The sequence below is a fragment of the Spermophilus citellus genome (genome assembly GCF_964194105.1).
Source record: "Spermophilus citellus genome assembly, chromosome: 8".
In the NCBI taxonomy this organism is placed as follows: domain Eukaryota; kingdom Metazoa; phylum Chordata; class Mammalia; order Rodentia; family Sciuridae; genus Spermophilus; species Spermophilus citellus.
Window position 1 is genome coordinate 5,266,826 of NC_138189.1, and position 16,830 is coordinate 5,283,655.

Genomic DNA, 16,830 nt, shown 5'->3' on the forward strand with positions numbered 1-16,830 from the left:
GCCTTGAAAGCATCAGGCACATATGCAGTGGGGGGTTTATCAATTCAGCTGCTGAATTAATGCAAAACACCCCACAGCATTGCCATTCATCCCTATGCAGAGCATGAACAGACTCACATCATTTTGAATCTGTACACATTGGAAAAGGGATTTATGAACCGTGTGGGAGGGGAAAGATGACTAATCTCTGCCACGTCTCTAATTTCAGACTGGGGAAGGTAATTCAGCTGCACAGTCAGGGTTCTCCAGAGAAGCAGGACCAACAAGACATACCTAGATGTGTGGGGGCTGATGACTCAGTCCTCTGTCTGACGCTGGAGGCCCAGGACAGCCAGTGTGTGACTGCAAGACCAAAGCCTGAGAGTTGGGAGGCTGGGCACACAGATGCAGCCTGAGCCTCAGCCAAGATCCCACAGCCACATCCTGAGGACAGGAGGGGTGGTATTCAGGCTCCCCAGGGGAAGTGAATTCCTCTGCCTCCTCCATGCTCTTCCAGGCCCTGGGGGTGGGTGCTGGGGGATGCCTGGCCACAGTGGGGAGGGCCTCTTGCTCTCCTCAGCTCACCTGTTGAGATGCTGATCTCCTCTGGAAACCCGATCCCAGACATCCCCAAATAATGTTTCGTGGGCACCCCTTAGCCCAGTCAAGTTGACACTCATGTCACACATTTACTTAAGGACTCAAAGAATTCTTTAGATTACTGAACAGCCCCTTCTCTGGGGTGTGTCTGAAATCAAAGGGCAAGTGGCCCCCACGGGAGAAGTGTCTTTGAGAGTGAGTTTAAAACATTGCCAAAAGGAAGTGGCTCCAGCCAGCTGTGCTCCAATGTGACAGTCCCCTGTCTGCTGGTCTGTCCTGGCCTCTGCTCTGGGAAGCTGGCATCTGCCTCTAAAATGTCTGTATGATTCTGCATCTCAGGGAACTTGGGGACATGGGTCATTTAGTGCAGAGGGCAGGGATGGCTGTGGTAGTTCACAAAGGACCGTTACCAGATGGGTGAAGAGCTCTCTCCTCTTGGGCCTTCAGTGAACCCAGCCACAGGAGCAGACAGTGCCCTGGCACCCTTCTGACCAAACAGCACAGTGCTCACAGACCGACCCCAGAACCATGGCGCCTCGTGCCGAAGCTGGTGACGGTCGGGGGAGGCAGCCTCACGGTGACCCTCTGCATGTTCCAGAACAAGCTCTCTGCTGCCCACAGCTGTGTCCTGTTCCTTCTCCTCCTCCTCTCCTCCTTTATTTTGTAGTTTTCATTGTTGTTATTTGTATCAAAATTGCACAGGCAAATAGTCAAAGACAAATAGTTCTGCAAGTTTTGCTATAATACAGCTACCATCCCTACCATTTTCCCTCATTTACCCTTCCCCATCCATCCACCAGGCTGTAATTGGGGCATTTAACTCCTTCTCTCTGCATGATGGATTCCTATGGTCCTTTCACTTTCTAATTTCACGCTCTCTCCCGTTGTCAGAGAGGGCTTGACAGCCTTTCTTCTCTCCAGTCCTTGAGACACACACCCATCCTTCCCAGTCCCCTATTTTCTCAAAGGAATAGTATCTTATTTTTAGTTAGATCAATTTTCAGGTAATTATAATTAGGTATTATGTACACAGATGACCCATTTAGTGAGCTGAATGATATGCAGAGGCAGTACAAAATCCACTGTAGAAGATTTTCATTCCCTAAGAATAGTAATTGTTTTACTTTGAATCATTGACTTTTTAAAATGAACTTTTCCCTAATTTCAACTTCAGGTTCTTTACCAGCTAAAACCTCTCCTCTGGAGGCAGCCCTCAATTCTCTCCGTCCTCCCTGAAGAAGTCCCTCCTGGGGTCTTTGACTTACTCCAATCACAGCTGGCCTAGAGCTGCCCTGAGGGACAGTGGACGCCCTTCCACGCCCTCCCCAGGACCTCCTCGTCCCTCTTCTTTGCTGGGCTCCAGCTTTCTGGATCATTTTTCTTCTTCTTGATTGGTCCCTTCACTTTTGAGTCCATCTCATTTTCTGGTACTCGAGAGAAGGCGTTTGGAAAGTGCAGGTCTTGGAGACCTGGAAGTCTGGAAATGCACAGCTTTGCCCTTGATTGGCACGTCTTCACCGCCTCCTGGACTCCAGGAAATGCCACCCGTCCCATCCGTCAGCCTTGAAGCTTAGCCTCTCTCCGGTATTTGTCAGATCTGAGCAGTATCTTGCTGGGCTCCAGCCACGGCCCTGTGCCCTTGGGGTTCTTTGAACCTGGAGGCTCATGTATTTCAGGTCTTGGGGGTTTTCTTTCATGATTTCCTTAATGATTTCTTCCTCTATGTTTTCCCTCTTTCTCATGCTGAAATCTCTGGGCTGGGCCTCTAATTTTCTCGTATTTTCTCTTTAGGGTACTTCATGGGAGAATATAGACTTTGTTTTCCAACAGAGCTTCTGTTTTCACTCATATAATTTACAAGAGCTCCAATGTTCTTGTATTTTTTAAAAAAATGCCTTTTCCTGTTTTATTCTTGCAAAACACTCACCTATCCCTCTGAAAATATTGATCCTAGTTATTTGGACGCTTCAGAGCCTCCAGGTATTCCTAGTTCTCCGGTTTGTTTGGGTCTTGATGTTCATGTCAGAGGATTCCCTGGATGTCTGATAATCCCAGACCTCACAGCCCTAGCTGGGAGCTGATAATGAGCAGGGACTTCCAGCTCCACTCCAAGGCCACCTGTGACGTCACAGTTGCTCTCCTCTTGGCTTAGTCACATTGCCACGGAAACCCTTTGAGCTTCCTGCTGGGGATGAGGCTCATCGCCATTGCTGTCAGACCCTGGTAGGAATGAGGAGGCGCCATCTCGGCATCTGGCATGGACATGTTTAGGTAGTCTTGCTGTTTTTAGAGCACCCCAACCTGACCCTCCGTCACTCTCTTTAGGGGACTGGCCCTCAGCCTCCTGCCAGGGCCGCGAGGAGCAGCCATCTAGTGATGCTGTGGGGAGGGGCCCGCGTGCTCGAGACCAGGGGTTCCACCAGTTCCCCGGGCCGTGGCCTGTTTTCTCCCACACCCCCCACTGCCCCCCATAGCATCTGCTGCCGATCCTGGAAACTCCAGGGGATTCTGAGGTGTTACCAGTCTTGGCTCCCCCTGAGGACAACTCAACACCCAGTTTCTGGTGTCCTGAGTCATCTGTCGCTCTCCGTCTTCTCTCCAGGGCCCTCGTGTGCCATCGTTTCTATTCAGTGTCCCCATCCTTATGAATTTAACATCATTTATTTCTGTCATTGCATTGGGACTCTGGGAGGGAGAAAGTGTCGGGGTGTGTGTGTGTTTCATCTGTCTTCTTCACCCAGAAGTTGAAGTCCTTGTCCCCTGAGTCTTCCCAAATCACTCAAGTTAGGAGCAGACGGGCCCAGGGCCAGAGCCCAGCTGCACACCTGGAGCCCCGCCTGCCCCGTGGGCTGAAGGCTTCCCCACCTAGGAAACTGTGGCTTCCCAGTCTCTCCTGGAGTTCTGCATCTGCAGACACACTGGCTTGGCTCACCTTGGCAGTGTGGTGCTGCCAGGGAGAGGCCAGGTCCCCCAGGAGGCAGCAGACACCAGCTTTCCAAGGTGAAGGGACCCTCCCCAAGCCCAGCACTGACTTCAAAGCATGGAGAGGAAGAAGGCAGAACCCCTCCTGCCCCCAACTCAGTAGAATAATGCCACAGTGACCCTGCCAGCCTGGGAAGGAGGGACAGCACCTCCCGTTCTCCCCAAGACACCTGGAGCACAGAAGCTGAGGCCAACCAACCACGAACCCCCATGCCCTTCCAGCAGTGGGCACGGGGCAGTTGTGCAGGCAGCAGGCAGGGTTCCCCTCGACCGGGCCGTAGGGTGGGCTTCGGTCTCTAGAGAATGCGCAGCTCTGATCAAGCCGCGGTGCTTTCTCTCCTCCCCAGCCGCAGCCACTTCTAACTAAAGTGAGGGTAGAGCCCACCCCTGGTTCCTGCAGACCACGACCCCTCCCGCGATCCAGCCCAGACTCCCACCAGCAGCTGGTCACCTGTGGATGATGTGGTGCCTCTGCAGGTACTCCAGGGCCAGGGCCAGCTCACAGATGTAGAGCTTCACAGTTCCCTCGGTGAAGTGCACGCTCTGCTGCAGGTGGTAGCGCAGGTCCCCGCCCAGCAGCAGGTCCACCACCATGAACATGTCCTCCTCGTCCTGGAAGGAGTACCTAGGGGCACAGAGGGACAGCGAGAGTCAGGGCGGAGGCACCACCAACGTCCCCAAGACCAGAGCCCCCGTCTTACGGAAGAGTAAACTGAGGCCCAGGGAGAGGCGCTGCCGGGAAGCGGCAAAGGCTCTCGGTCCCCAGGCGCTGCCTCGCTGCTGGGCCTCGCTTCTTGCATGGCCAAGGTGATGGCCAGCATTGGTGCCCAGGTGCTGGGGGACAGTCTGTGCTTCCACCAGCCCTGGATCCAACACAGTCTCATGTCTTTCTGCAGCTTTCGTTGGACGCTTCAGGTCCATGTGGCTGCAGCTTGGGTCTGAATGCCCCCCAAGGCCCTGATTTGAAGGCCTGGTCACCTGCTATGGCACTATGGGGGGGTACTTGGAGGAGGTGGGGCCTAGGGGAAGGAAGTCAGGTCCCTGGCAGTACGCCCTTGAGGTGGACGTTGGGACCCTCCCTTCCTCCCTCTGCTTTCTGGCCACATGCTCCCACCAGAATGTTCTGCGATGTCACAGGCCCAAAGCAACAGGCCAAGTGACCATGACTGAACCCTCTGAAACTGTGACCTGCTGCAGTCTGGCTGGGCACAAAATCATGAGCCACTCAAACAGGAGCAAACTTTATTTTGAAACTCCCGCGGATGCCCTGTATGCTCCTGGGAAATATGCCGACCCACACATGCGGCGTTCTCCCGGACACACAGACAGAACCCCGACTCCAGACGATCACTGGTCAGGACCTTTCCATTGTCCCGTTAGAATATCCTTCCAAAGTACCTTAGGCTCATGTACATTTTTTGGATACATATGTCTTTCCGCAGCACTAAGCCCTGATGAATCCAAATTTAAAAAGTTTAGAGTAAAAAGTGTTATTTTAAGTTTATCTTTGGGGGATATATACCCCTTTCCAGTGACCCAAATAACCTTTCCTCTTTTGAAGTTGATTGTCTCAGGTACTTTGTGACAGTAGGGGAAACGTATGGTCAGGATGTCTTTTCTGTTCTTTGAAGACGCTTCCCTCTCCCCCGAAGCCCCACATTCCCCGTGTGTGCTGCTGCGTCCTACACAGAGCTTGGTTTTGGAACCCTTGAATGCTGTGATGCTCTGGGACACCCCAGGCCAGGAACAAAAGGAACTGGCAGGGTTTACTTTATGGCCTTAGAAACTGACTCGTCAAACCCAGCCCCAGAAGTCCCACATTGCAACTGGGAGCCAGCGGGAGAGGAGACCCGCGGGCCTGACGCACCCCGACTGCTGTTCAAACTGTTCAGGATCAAGGCAAGAAGGGGAGATGTTCACTGTGCCCCCCAATCGTGAATCTCCCAGCTGTGTACCTTGTCGCAGGCATTGGGCCGTGTGCTGGGGATGCTTCCCTGTAGGAAGGCACGGTCCCTGGGAGAGGGGGCATGGCTGACTCTCACTGACGGAGCAGGGACGGGTGCCATGGAGATGAGGAGAGGAGGAGTCAGCTCTCCCGCAGGTGGGTGTGTGTTGGAGGGAACAGGAGGTCAGGAAAACACGGCAGGACTGACCAGAGGGACAGCCTGAGCCAAGACCAAGAGGCTGGTCCAGGGACCATTATTCACACACTGAGCCACAGCCATGAGCCACTTGGAGTCACCATATGGTCACAGCCAGGCCAGGTAAAGTGGGGGTACAGGCCTCACTATTCATAGAGGAGAGATGGGAGGAGTCGTGGAGGACGCATGGTTAGTCTCCTCCTGGGCTGTGGGGGTCGAGGACAGGCCAACGCAGGCCGAGGCTGCCTTTCTCGGGCTGCTCCAGGCTCAGAGATGCACATTCCTTCCCATGCAATGACACCATGAGCCTTGGGAGGGGTGTGTCCCAGGTGTCCCCAATATTTGCCTGTCTCTGGGTCTGAAGATACCATTTCTAGAAGCTTCAGTGAGAAAAGGTTGCTTTGTACAGAAAACTTTAGTTTTAAATTCTATTTTATGTGATTTTAAGGTTTACGACATCAAGAAGTTTAAAACATACAGAAAAGTGATTCTATCGGTCCTGTGTCTTGGATCTATTTCCCTGCACAGGGCCAACATCACTCATTCGTTCAACAATGGTTTCCTGAGGGCCTCGGCTGGCCAGGTTCCCTGCCAGGCCCGAGGGGAGGGAGTGACGGAGGGAGTGACTGGAAGGCAGGTCCTTCTCTCTTTGAGCTTAGATGCTTGAGGGGAAACAGGGGAGCAGTCTCTCAGGGAGTAAGCTCAGAGAGTGACAAGGACCACGAGGAAATGAGGTGACCAGGTGGGCTACCTTAGGAAGGGGGTCTGGGAGGCTCTGAGGATTGGAGCAGGGCTGGACACATGGACAGGAGCAGCAGCAGGGCGGGGTGGGACACTGAGCTGAGGAACAGTGAGTCCAAGGCTCTGAGACAGGACAAAGCCCAGGGAGGGACCGGAATGAGAAGCCAGCATGGCCACAGAGAGCCAGAGACACAGCCCAGGCCTTGGGACCTCTGGGGCCAAGCCCTCTGGCTTGAATGTCCCGACCAAAGGTCCTGTTGGAAACCCACCCCACTGGGGAGCTTGGACAGGTGACCGTCAGGAGGGGACTCGTGCCATGGGTTAGAGGGTCAGAGGACTGCGGGGTTGTGGGAGTGGCCTGGTGGTGGAGGCTCCTCGGACAGGGGAGCCGGCTCTCCATGTGCTGCCTCCTGCTGTCATGACCCAGCAGGAAGACCCCGCCAGGTGCCAAGCCGATGCCAGCCACATGCTCTGGGCTTACAGAACGGGGAGCTAAATAAACTGAATTTGGGTGGTGAGTTTCCCAGTCTGTGGTTTTCAGTTGTAGCAACAGAAAATAGACTGACCTGGACGGAAGGACTGGATCCCATTCCAGGAAGATGGAAAGTCACCTGGGCGGTGAGGTGAGGGGGTCACCCTGCCCGCTTCCTCCCTATGCAGCTCTCTCTGGCACAGGGCGGAGGATGGATGAGAGGGGCATCGGGGGCAAGTCAGCAGGGCTCTCCAAAGGACTGGCTGTGGTGGCCAAGGCCCTGTGGAGACTGCTGTGTTGGGCGTCCAGGACCCCAGGAGCGTCTGGGGAACAGCACCGTGGCTGCTGCCCACCAAGGGACAACTCTGGTCCCCCTGTTTCAGCCTCACTTTGGAGTTGGTGAACAGCCACCTGCTTTGGCAGGAAACAGGTGGTCCAGGACCCTCTGAGGGCACCAGCTAGGGTTTGCATCTGTTTCAGGGCAGGCTCTGCCAGGTGGTCTCTGCTCCCATGGACACACTGCAGGCGGAGCGGACTGTTCACAAGAAATGTTAAAATAAGGCTGGCCTGGGACCTCAGGCTGGGGACACGGGCCTTTTCCAGATGCAGCTGCTCCGAATTCACCCTTTGGATAATGAATGTAGCCCCAGCAAGACCAAGAGGGGGAGCCCAAGGAAGGGGCTCCCAACACACTGGAGCCTGGGAGGGCACCAGTTGACGCCCTGGGGGCTGGGAGGAGAAACATCTATAATCTCGCTTTTCAACGTTGTTTTACTCACCTGGGAGCCTTTTCCACAAAATAATTAAAAATAGATGTTCCTAGTTTATTTAAAATCTCTGCTTGATTTTTGTTAGAATAATATTGGATATACAGATTAAAGAGAATTAACATGTTTACAGTGTTGAATACATTTTTTTTAACCATGAACATGGGATATCTGTCTTATGTCTATCAATAAAGTTACAATTGTCTACCTGAAGGTCCAGTATATATAGTATTTTTTATCCCAAGATTTAAAGGCAGTTTTATTGCTATTATGAATATAATCTTTTTTTTTTTTTTTTTTAGTTTTGGTGGACACACATCTTCATTTATTTTTATGTGGTGCTGAGGATCGAACCCAGCACCCTGCGCGTGCCAGGTGAGCACGTTACCGCTTGGGCCATATCCTCAGCCCATGAATATAATCTTTTTTTTTTTCTTTTTAGTTGTCTAACTGGCAACTAGTTGGGGAGGTAGGAGCGTACTCTGACATCACATATGTTATCTTGTATCCAGACTCCTGTATCCATCTCTCAGTTTTAACCCTTTTCCCACCGATGCTCCATGTTTATTTGCCACATAAAGATGACTAGATCTCCTAAAAACTGCCCTGTTTATATTAGTCCAGCCCTTATTATGCCTTATATTTCCTTTTCTTTCTTATTTCACTAGCCTGGGGCCTCCAGTGAAATGCTGGGCTAAGACAGGACTGTGGGCACTTTCATCCACACTGAACTTGAATGAAGCATTTCATCATTAACTAAACGCTTTGCTATATGGATTAACATCATTCATCTACATAGGAAAGTTCTTTCTATAAGGCTAAGAATTTTTATCTTGAGCGGATGAAGATTTTTTAAATGATAAGCTGTCTTTGTGTTTCTAACTAAACCCAACCTCTTGATAAACACGTGTGGGCACGTGCACACCTTTCACTGAATCAAGATGCCATTATTTCATTTAGGACTTTGGCATCTCGTGCTCCAATTCACCCAGCCCTTATTTTTGACTTGAGCTATTTGACATTGTGCTTCTGTCACCTGGATCTTGCCTTTGTTTGTTTTCTTTTGCTATAATAAATACCCCAGGCTGTGTAATTCCTAGAGAATAGAGGTTTATTTAGCTCATAACTGAAGGCTGGGAAATCGTCTGCACGGTGCCGGTATCTGTGCAGAAGTTGGTTGGGCTTCATGCTGCACCCCAGCCTGGAGCTGGGCCTCCCAGGGCGGGGAGGGCAAGCTGCCAGCTCAGGTCTCTCTTCCTGGTCTCATAAAGCCACTAATGCCATCAAGCCCCACCCCCATGACCTCACCCAAGCTAATCACAACCTCAAAGCCCCACTGCCAAATACCAGCACCACATGACTTTGGAGACTAAGTTTCTAAGACACGAATTTCAGGGTCACAGTTAGATCACAGCAGAACTGGAAGAGTCGTTGGATGCATCTGCTAAGCATGGAAGGGTTTAGGATTCAAATACAACACGCCTCCCAGATGCTCAATTTGTATTCAATAACTGATGGGCTATGAAACATTGCTTTAATAACTGCGTGCTCTGGACTTGTGATTCGCAGAACTGTCAGAGGGCCTCTCATTCAAAATTCCATCAGATGGCTTTGGAGGAACAACATGATTTTCACAAGGAAACTTGCAGACTGGAATGAATTCTAATGAGGAAGACCAAATGTAAAAAGAACAATCATTTAAGGAATAATTCAAGTTGTGGCTTTTCTTGCTATAGATCCATATTTTGCCCTGGCCACAGACCCGATGTTCCCGAGGAGACTCGATATGATGCCTGGAGAACAGAGAATGACCTCTCACTGACCCCTCTGTGGCTTCTAGCTGTTCTGCTCTCTGCCACTGTCCTTTATGCTGCTGCTTGAGCTACAATCATAATTATGTCCTCGTAACAGCCGCACATTGTCATAGACATCTGGGTTCGGCAGATGAGAGCAGTACAGCTGACTGCGGAGAAGTGTGGGTAGGAGGCTTTCCTTGCTGGGCTGCGAGGGCACGCCCTGGCCTGGCTGTTGCAATGTGCCAGCGTCCAGAATGCAATGTCGACCCTTTTATTTTTTATAAAATCATCAATTAACTATCTTGATCCAAACAGTATTCAAGTGACTTCATGAAACTCATGATAAAATTAAAAATGTGAGCCAATGATTAGGTTAAAGAATAAAGCAAATCCAAGAAAATCAGGCAAAAGAGCCCCTAACGTACGCCCAAAGATCCTGTCTGCTTGTCTGAAATGGGCCACAAATGTGTCTTCAACCTTCCCAGAATCCAGAGCAGAGGGAGAAATATGATTAGCTTCACGATTCAAGGAAGATGTGAAAAAATTATTTAGGAAAAGCATGATTTTTAAAGATTGACACAATTATAGATATTCATGGGCACACTGATTTCCAACACATATCTACAGTATGCAGAGATCAGATCAGGGTATTCAGCACACCTTCCACCTCGTTCAGTCATCATTTCTTCTTGTTGGGAATATTAAAATTCTCTCTTCTAGTTATTTTCAAATATACAGTGAGAAACACGTTTTTCCTACGACCGAAACCAAAGGGAAAATTTCCCCACTGAATTCTTATAAAGATGGTGTTCCATGATGTGATTATGTGGGAAAGATTGTCCTCGCAACCCTAAAGTCTCAACACAACTTTTTAACAGGGTGACATCAGGGCAAGTCTCAAGTTACATCCAAATACCGAGAGCGACATGTGAGAACCAAGTGTGGTCAGTTGGAAAAATCATACTAAGTATCTGTTGCCAAAGGGGATGTGGGTCTTAGGTACAGCAAGACCCGCTCACTGCAAAACATAACCAAAGCCACCCACCGGGTGCTTGATCGTGGGACTGGAACACCGAGGCCATCCGACAGGGACACGCAGGCTCCTCTGACCTATTTATTGTGTTTATGTTGTAGTCTAAGAAACTGGGTCGAGAAATCCAGGCTGACGGTGATCCCTGTCACTTCCCACTCTAGACGGTCAGGAGCCGCTCTGGGTCAGTGCGTCCACGGAGAAGGAGTGGCTTGCAGAGCAGGAGGCTAGAGCTGACTGAAGGTGCTTACGTCCCGAGTGGGGAGTGGGCAGGAAGCAGATGCAGGTCATCTCCTGGACTCAGGGGGGATGGGCCATGTGGCGAGGGGAGGCCCGGGGAGGGCAGAAAAGGGCATGAAGTGCTGCTGGAGAGGGGTGTCAGAGCAGGGGGCGCTGGGGACAGCTGGGTGACACCGGCGAGTCCCTCGGCTTCTCTGAATCTCACTGGTCACCTGTACAAACGGAGCTGATGGTACTTCCACCCAAGTGCAGAAAGCTTACCAAGATCTCCAGCGTCAGGAGCCCAGAGCCTGGAGCCTCACTAGATGGCACCCAAAAGCCCTCAGGTGTGCGCTCCTGCACAGGAGCATGGACCAGTGGCCGTTCTCACGATTTCCTGTCCCATTCTTTTATCCTAAGATGCCGTCATAAAGGAAGGTAAGTTTCAAGTTTCCTGTGGAACTCAGCCCAAAAGAGAGGACTGGCCCCTGATGCTACACAGACAGAGGTGGCCGCTCTGCTCTGCCTTGTTCCTGACCTGCGCACCGACGGGGGTAGGAGCTGCTCACAGTCCATTGTCCTCGTGAAAGCACATTCGCTCCCCTTTTGTCCCAAATTTTCCCTCCCGATCTCTTCGAGGGTCCTTTGCTTCCTGATCCAGGTTTGATAAGCCCCTTACCACCTGCAGATCCTTTAGAAGCCCAGAGGGTATAAATTAAAATGAATGCAATCTCTACACCCCAGAGCAGCGCTCTGCACTCACACCGGCAGCCCCGAGGCCCGCAGAGCTCCTGGGTGGCAGGAGGGGGTCCGGCCTTGCAGCTGGCCTCTGCCTCATCATGCTCCTGCTCCTGCTCCAAACTGTCCTGAAGGGCTGGACTGCATGAGCATCCCTGAGCTGTCACCTGGACCTGCGGGAGGCAGACGGCAGCTTACCCGCTGCCTGGACTTCCTGGGAGGGAGCAGGAGATGAGAACCAGCCTGCTGGGAAGAACAGTGAGAGCCGTCACGTTGAGAGCTGCAGGACCTTGGTGGCTCAAGTCAAGTTCAAAAGAAGATGAAGACAAGCTTATTGTGAAGGCTATTGAAGACTCCCGTGTATCAAGCATGATCCAGGTTTGATAAGCCCCTTACCACTTGCACGGTGTGAGCTGGTGGGAGTCTGGCACCCGGGTTGGACTTCTGCAGCACACACTGCTATTTTTAGCCCCCGTCCTGCTCAGTGTTGAATCTCTCTCTGGAGGTGAGCCTGGTGAAGGGGCCTTCCCCTTCATCTGCACCCAGGAGCTTGGATAGGAATCCGGTGGTCTGTGGAGACATTTGGCTCTTTGCTTCTGTGGGTGCCACAAGGTCAGGACCCAGGAGACGAGCATGGCAGACCCGTGGCCTGTCCTGACGGCTTGGGTTCTCCCACTGGCCATCTGTTTTTATCGACTTTATCACTGTGACCAAGAGACCTGACAAGAACAACTCACAGGAGGGAACGTTTCCTTTGACTCACACTTTCAGAGATTTCAGTCCATGGTCCACCGACTCCATAGCTCTGGGCCCAAGCTGCGGTAGGACACCATGGCGGATGGGTGTGGCAGAGGAAAGCAGCTCAGGTCATGGCGACCAGCAAGTAGAGAGAGCACCACTCACCAGGGCCAGAATATATACTCCAAAGGCACACCCCAGTGACCAACCTCCTCCAACCACACCCTACCTGACTACAGTCACCTCCAACCAGACCCAGATAATCCATGTCAGTGGATTAATCCACCGTTAGTTTGCACCTCTCGTCATCGAATCATTCCACCTCTGAAAATTCTTGCATCGTCTCACAAGTGACCTCTTGGGGGACACTCATATCTAAACCACAACACCAACCCCTGGAGCCAACTCTGGGCACTCAGTGACTTTTGCCTCAGGGAGAAAGAGTGGAGAGAGATTTGTTTCCCATGGTCGAGTGACATTCCACTGCTAGAAGCCGAAGAAGGTCCAGGATTCTGTGCGGAGCCTTTCCGTTGGCACCTCCTCTGCTATGAACAAACTCGAGCTGTGGAGGGAACCCCCGTTTGTGGCAGGCCTGGGCAAGGTGGGATGGGGATCCTGTCCTCACCAAGTAAGAGGCGAGCTGGACTGAGATGCCCCCTGAGGCACCAGCTCTCCCATGGGTTCCAGGGTGGTCGTGTGTGTGGTGAGCATGGCCGACCTGTGGTTGCTGATAGAGAAAGGAATCGTCAGGAGTCTGAGGGCACCTGCTTCCCTTCCCGAGTCTGGAAACAGTTGGGAGATGGACAGGAATCTGAGAGATGGAGGTGGAAGCATGTGCTTGGCTGCGACTGGAGAAGGCAGCTTTCCACCTGCAGCCTGACGGGTTTGCTGCTGTTTCAGATCTGAGACGGGCCAGCCTCTCAGCCAGGAAATGGTGGTGACTTGCAAGCCCCTCCACCAGGTGGACACTGGCCGTGGCAGCCAGCAGGCAGGAGGCAGGTCCTTCACAGACAGATCCCAGGGCATGGAGGGAGCCCAGAGGGGCTGGGCGGGACCTGGCTGCTCCTTCTCTCAGGCTTGCCTGCAGAGAGGCCACTTCTGGTGCCTGGGCTGGAGTGAGAGGCTGCGAAGAGAGGCCAGGGTGGTCACTCAGACTCATGGGAGTTCAGAGTCTCTGAGCAGAGGAGGCCAGACTCCTGTAGGCGACGGCGTAACTCGCCTGCCCCATCATGCCGCAGAGCTCCCCTTCCCCGTCACCCTTTCTGCACAACCCCCACTTCTGTGGGCCACAGTGACCACGGGCCACTCAGAACACAGGTGCTGTGGGTGTCTGTGACACAGTCCTTCTCGAGGGTGCATGACGCTCTGGCAGTGAGCAGATGCAAGGAGACTGTGCTGGAGCTTCTGCCGCTGGTGGGGAGGGGCGACAGGGAGAGCGGACAGGGCCCCCTGAGCATCGGGCAGGCAGGCGTGGCATGTTGTGGCTGCGGATCTCTTGGCTCCTCCCACTTCTGCCATTTCCTGTGTCCTCTCAGGTGTGTTACTCCACCTCTCTGAGCCTTGAGATGTCTGAGAGGTCAAAGGTGACTCACAATGGCAGCCACTGAATGAGTTGTTGGGGGAATGAAGTGAGTTCACTGGCACAACGCACTTAGGAAGGGGCCTGTCACAGAGTAGGCACCTTATCAGTGCTAACTGTTGTCACTGAGGGGCCAGAGTCACCCCACTCAGCCTCCAGGGTTAGGAGTGACAATGTAAGCCAGGGCTTCTTGGCCTCAGATGACGACATTCAGGGCCAGCTCAGTCTCTGTGGTGGGGGCTGTCCCCGGCACACCTGGGCTCTGCCCGCCACATGGTGGCATTGAGAAGGTCCCAGAAGAGTGCTCACCTGTGCTGCCATACGCAGCCCCGGACTAGGGACGCTCCCAGGAGCATGGCACGCAGATGGCCACGGGCCATGGCTTTCACACAAAGGGACTTTCATGCCTTCAGTGGACCTTGAACGACATCATGCAAAGCATTCCTGTTCAGCTTGTGTTGTTGAGCTGGGTTGGGAAGCCGAGGGACTCGCCGGTGTCACCCAGCTGTCCCCAGCGCCCCCTGCTCTGACACCCCTCTCCAGCAGCACTTCATGCCCTTTTGTGCCCTCCCCAGGCCTCCCCTCGCCACATGGCCCATCCCCCCTGAGTCCAGGAGATGACCTGCATCTGCTTCCTGCCCACTCCCCACTCGGGACGTAAGCACCTTCAGTCAGCTCTAGCCTCCTGCTCTGCAAGCCACTCCTTCTCCGTGGACGCACTGACCCAGAGCGGCTCCTGACCGTCTAGAGTGGGAAGTGACAGGGATCACCGTCAGCCTGGATTTCTCGACCCAGTTTCTTAGACTACAACATAAACACAATAAATAGGTCAGAGGAGCCTGCGTGTCCCTGTCGGATGGCCTCGGTGTTCCAGTCCCACGATCAAGCACCCGGTGGGTGGCTTTGGTTATGTTTTGCAGTGAGCGGGTCTTGCTGTACCTAAGACCCACATCCCCTTTGGCAACAGATACTTAGTATGATTTTTCCAACTGACCACACTTGGCTCTCACATGTCGCTCTCGGTATTTGGATGTAACTTGAGACTTGCCCTGATGTCACCCTGTTAACAGATTGTATTGCGGTTCAGGGTTGTAAATATAATTTTCCCCGTAAAACCAACAGCTGGAAACGTATTGATAGATGCACACAATGCTGAGGCAGGCAAAATCGTCCACATTCAACTGGTTTTGACTGTGGAACTGACAATTTCATGTGGCTCAACCTAACACAGAGCAGCTCGCCATTTAAACCACCTCGGTGACTCCCTGACACCTCTGGAATAGACTCAGGCTTCCTTGACCAGGGGAGCTCACTGTGCACATTCAGCCATTGGACAGTTCTGCAGAGATCCTACTCCTCAACACAGTTTACCTTAAACTCTGCTCCCCACATCTTACAGATCACTTTATTAGACATTCTACCTTTGTTGATCTATTGGGTGTAGAATTGCAATGCAACTTTAATTTTCTTTGATTAAAAGAATGTGTTCGAGCCAGGCACAGTGGAGCACACTTGTAATCCTGGTGGCTTGGGAGGCTGAGGCAGGAGGATTGCAAGTTGGAGGCCAGCCTCAGAAGCTTAGTGAGGCCTTGACTCACAATTGAAAATAAACAAAGGGCTGGGGATGTGGCTCAGTGATTAAGTGCCCCTGGGTTCAATTTCCAGTACCCCCCTCAAAAAAAAAGGTATTTGTTCGCGAAAGCTGAAGTTTGAACTTGTTACTTGTGTTTTACTTCCTGTCCCATTTGATCTACCCAACAACAGAGGTGAACTAAAATGTTCTCACTCAGTATTGATTTACTACTTTTCCTTATAAGTTTGGCAGTTTTTGCTTGACATGTTTTAGGTCACTGTGAGGAGTTTCAGGTTCAGAAACGTGACTCGTTCTTTTTATCAGGCTGCAGTTGTTTCCAGGAAAAGCCTTCTTCCTGTTGAGTCAGATCTGCACGATGATCATCTCCAGGTCTGTCTTTTACACCCGGACGTTCGGTCTCAGTCATGGTCATGAGGGTGCTGCTGTTGGTGTGACTCCTGCAAACAGGCCACGCACAGTGTCATTACATACCCAGCCAGGAGCTGGGTACTCCCTGGAGTCTGGCCCGTGGGAGTCTATCGTGGTGACGTCGCTGTCTTCCCTTCCTCCACACCCGCCTTTGATTCAATGGGTGGCTCTGTTGTCTTGGCTAGGGACCCTGTCTTTAACCTTCAGTGCTCACATTTCGACCACAGCACCCCTCTCCAGGAGGCATTGAAATAAACAATCGCTCTACATCTTCCTTTTCTAAGCACAGCAGGGCCTCTGAGTGGCTTTCCTGTGACCCTTCCTTCCTGGGCATCCTTCACATCAGCGTTGCCCGAGCCACTTTTTAAGTCCCACGTTTTAGAAGTGAATTTGCCATGCTCTTCCTCGGTTTCCTTGTCGCCCTTTAGCCCTGCTCCTCCCGCTCTCGCCGTCCGCCTCTGGGTTCGGTTCCCGCTGCTCTCCGCGTCCTCTCTTCTGTTTGTGCCACGAGTGTGGGTCTTTGCTTTGTTCTCATGATGGGACTCACAAGAAACGTCCCCAGAGCAGGCTGCTCTACGCTGACAGCAACTTGCTTTTATCACACGTGACCTACCCCCTCGCCCGACGTGTATGATTTCAGTGTCAGACTCACGTCTGTTCTGTGATTTGTATCCCCCAACAACGTATTGTAGCTCGGTTGTTTTGAAGAGTGCTGTCTTTTGACCTTCCTGGTAGGGCTTGGGTTGCTTTATATCCCACCCTTCAACAGCGTTTGAGAATTCTGAGTATGACTATGTGTTACTCACACCATTGAGTTTTTTACTTTGTTATTAATCACCATTTTTTTTTATCTTTAAAAATTTCCCTTTGGTCACCCCTGTACTGGCCGAGCAGTGACAAGGTTCCTTTAGTGCCGGTTTGTCTGGGCAGCCCAGCCTGGCCGGGCGTCGCCCTCTTGGTGGGCAGTTCTTCCTGTGCTCTGGCTGCCCGCCCCACTCTCTTCTGGCCTGCAGGGCTGCCCGGGACCTGACGCGGGCCCTCAGGGG

The 16,830-nt window shown here is 52.2% G+C and overlaps 1 protein-coding gene across 2 annotated transcripts in view; it reads right to left on the bottom strand.

Annotated features, from left to right (window-relative positions):
• Nucleotides 1-16,830, bottom strand: part of STK32B (serine/threonine kinase 32B) — a gene marked incomplete at its 3' end in the record, with an annotated part of 280,673 nt that overhangs the window by 99,035 nt on the left and 164,808 nt on the right. For both annotated transcript variants that reach the window (XM_081304828.1, XM_081304827.1), the window contains exon 4: nucleotides 4,013-4,186. In XM_081304828.1, coding sequence (XP_081160954.1) covers nucleotides 4,013-4,186 — 174 coding nt within the window. The remainder of the gene's footprint in view (nucleotides 1-4,012; nucleotides 4,187-16,830) is intronic.